Source organism: Microtus ochrogaster, unplaced genomic scaffold, assembly GCF_000317375.1.
Source record: "Microtus ochrogaster isolate Prairie Vole_2 unplaced genomic scaffold, MicOch1.0 UNK38, whole genome shotgun sequence".
NCBI classification, from domain to species: domain Eukaryota; kingdom Metazoa; phylum Chordata; class Mammalia; order Rodentia; family Cricetidae; genus Microtus; species Microtus ochrogaster.
The window spans coordinates 3175766-3177768 of record NW_004949136.1 but is presented as its reverse complement, the minus strand read 5'-3'; the positions used below and the strand labels follow the sequence as shown (position 1 = coordinate 3177768).

The following is a 2003-nucleotide window of genomic DNA, read 5'->3' as shown; positions in this document are numbered from 1 at the left end:
CTGTAGACCAGGCTGGTCTCGAACTCACAGAGATCCGCCTGCCTCTGCCTCCCGAGTGCTGGGATTAAAGGCGTGCGCCACCATCGCCCGGCCTCTACCTGGGCCATTTATAGTCTGGGTTCCAAATCTCCCCCCAAAAGACTTCAACACTGCTTGGCTCACAGCAACCACAACTCAGGCCAACTCTCTTTGTTGTATTCTGGCAATTTCTGTCCTCCAAGCCCCACTTCGCTCTCCAGGCCCCCCTCCCCTCCCTTGTCTCTCTGGACTCAGCTGCAATCTCTAGGCTCTGCTTGGTCCTCCCCTCAAGACCTCGGACCCTGGTCCTTCCTCACGACTGCACCACCCTGGTGCATCCCGGTCCGACCCCACGCCTCCACTGTCCGCAGGTTCATCCTTCCCCGGGTCCACGTTGCCGAGCGCTGCTCTCCGATCGCGGCTCTGCCGCGCTCATCGTGTTCGGATTCCTCTCCCTGCCGCCTCTCCTGGTGCTCGCCTCCGCCGCCCGCTCCCTCCTGGTCCGGCGACTACGCCCTGTCCTGCCTACCCCGGCGAGGGCCCCCGAACCGCGCCGCCCACAGAGATGCAGCGAAGAGGAGCTGGCGGGCGGCCGCCCTGACGAAGAGAAACAACTCTGTGCCTGGGTCTGATGCCTCAGAGACGTCTCCGTGTCGAGAGCCTCCACTTGACTCCCAGAAAGTGGGCGGATGAGTGGAACGGCCGCCTCTGGTCTCGGAGCGCAGTGCTCGAAGTCGCCAGGAGATGGCAACCGGGTCCCTTGGACCGGGTTGGTGCTTCTCTCTCAGAGGAGGGAAGTGGTCCTCTGAGAAGGTGCCATGGGCTTTGCTCCCTTACCAAGCCAATGCATTCCACTCCTACCTGTGGTCAGCAGCCAGCTTTGCGGATATCTATGTCTCCCAAAACCAAGCTAGTCCTAGAAGCTCCAGTGTGATCAGTAGCAACCAGACTTCATAACTTACCTTGAGACTCAGGAGTCATCTTGAGTCTCAAGGTCGGCCCATGGCCCAGGACAACGGCTCAATTGCGTCTATAGTTCTGTAGTCAAACATTTACTAGGTAAGGTTTTGTCCACACTTAGTCTGCGACCAGGATTAGTGGCTCAGTAAGTCCGCGGTCAGCACTCTGTTTATAGTGTTTTTGTTTTTTTAATATATAGTTTATTTTATGTTCAGTGATGTTTCTTGTGTAAGGGTGTCCCAAGCCCTGGAACTGGAGTTACAGACAAGTGTGAGTCTCAGTGTGGGTACTGAGATTTGAACATGCGTCGTTTGGAAGACCAGACAGTGCTCTTAGCTGCTGGGCCATCTCTGCAGCCCCTAGTACTCAGCTTGTATTCGGAATCAGGTATCAATGTATACCCAGAACTGGGGCTCCGCCTCTGACCAGGATTCTTTCTTTTGAGACAGGCAGCAGGAAAAGAGCTCAATTTACAGTGTGATAATTTTTGCTTGTTTGTTTTGTTTCTCTCTGGTTTTGATGCCTGTCCTGGAACTAACTCTTGTAGACCAGGCTGGCCTTGAACTCACAGAGATCCACCTGCCTCTGCCTCCCAAGAGCTGGGATTGATGGCGTGAGCCACCACTGACTGGCTACAATGTGAGAAATTTTAAGATTTATCTTTGCATTTAACACGCTACAGCTTTACTAACAAGTTCCTATGTATGGGTAAATTACCATCCTTCTTCCACTCCTCCTCCCTGTCTCCCATCTCCTCTTCTTCCTCCTCCTTTCTCCTCCTCTTCTTCTTCCTCCTTTCATGTCTTCATACATACTAGTACTAAAATATCTTATTTAATTTTTCAGTGATCCTAAGAAAGAATTCCAAACCTTATATTTGTTAGGCAAGCACTCTACCACTGAGCTATATCCTCAGCTCGGGACATGTTTTTTAAAAATTTTTTTGATTTTTTAAAAAATACTTATTTATAGCCGGGCGGTGGTGGCGCACACCTTTAATCCCAGCCTTCAGGAGGCAGAGGCAG

General features: G+C 52.2%; 1 protein-coding gene across 2 annotated transcripts in view; it reads left to right on the top strand.

The window, feature by feature from the left end:
• The window catches only part of Tmem88b (transmembrane protein 88B), a 2829-nt gene extending 1341 nt beyond the window's left edge, over positions 1 to 1488 (top strand). For both annotated transcript variants that reach the window (XM_005368685.3, XM_026789999.1), the window contains one exon: positions 390 to 1488. In XM_005368685.3, the coding sequence (XP_005368742.1) occupies positions 390 to 650 (261 nt within the window). In that variant the 3' untranslated portion in view covers positions 651 to 1488. The remainder of the gene's footprint in view (positions 1 to 389) is intronic.
• Positions 1489 to 2003: the final 515 nt, after the last annotated feature.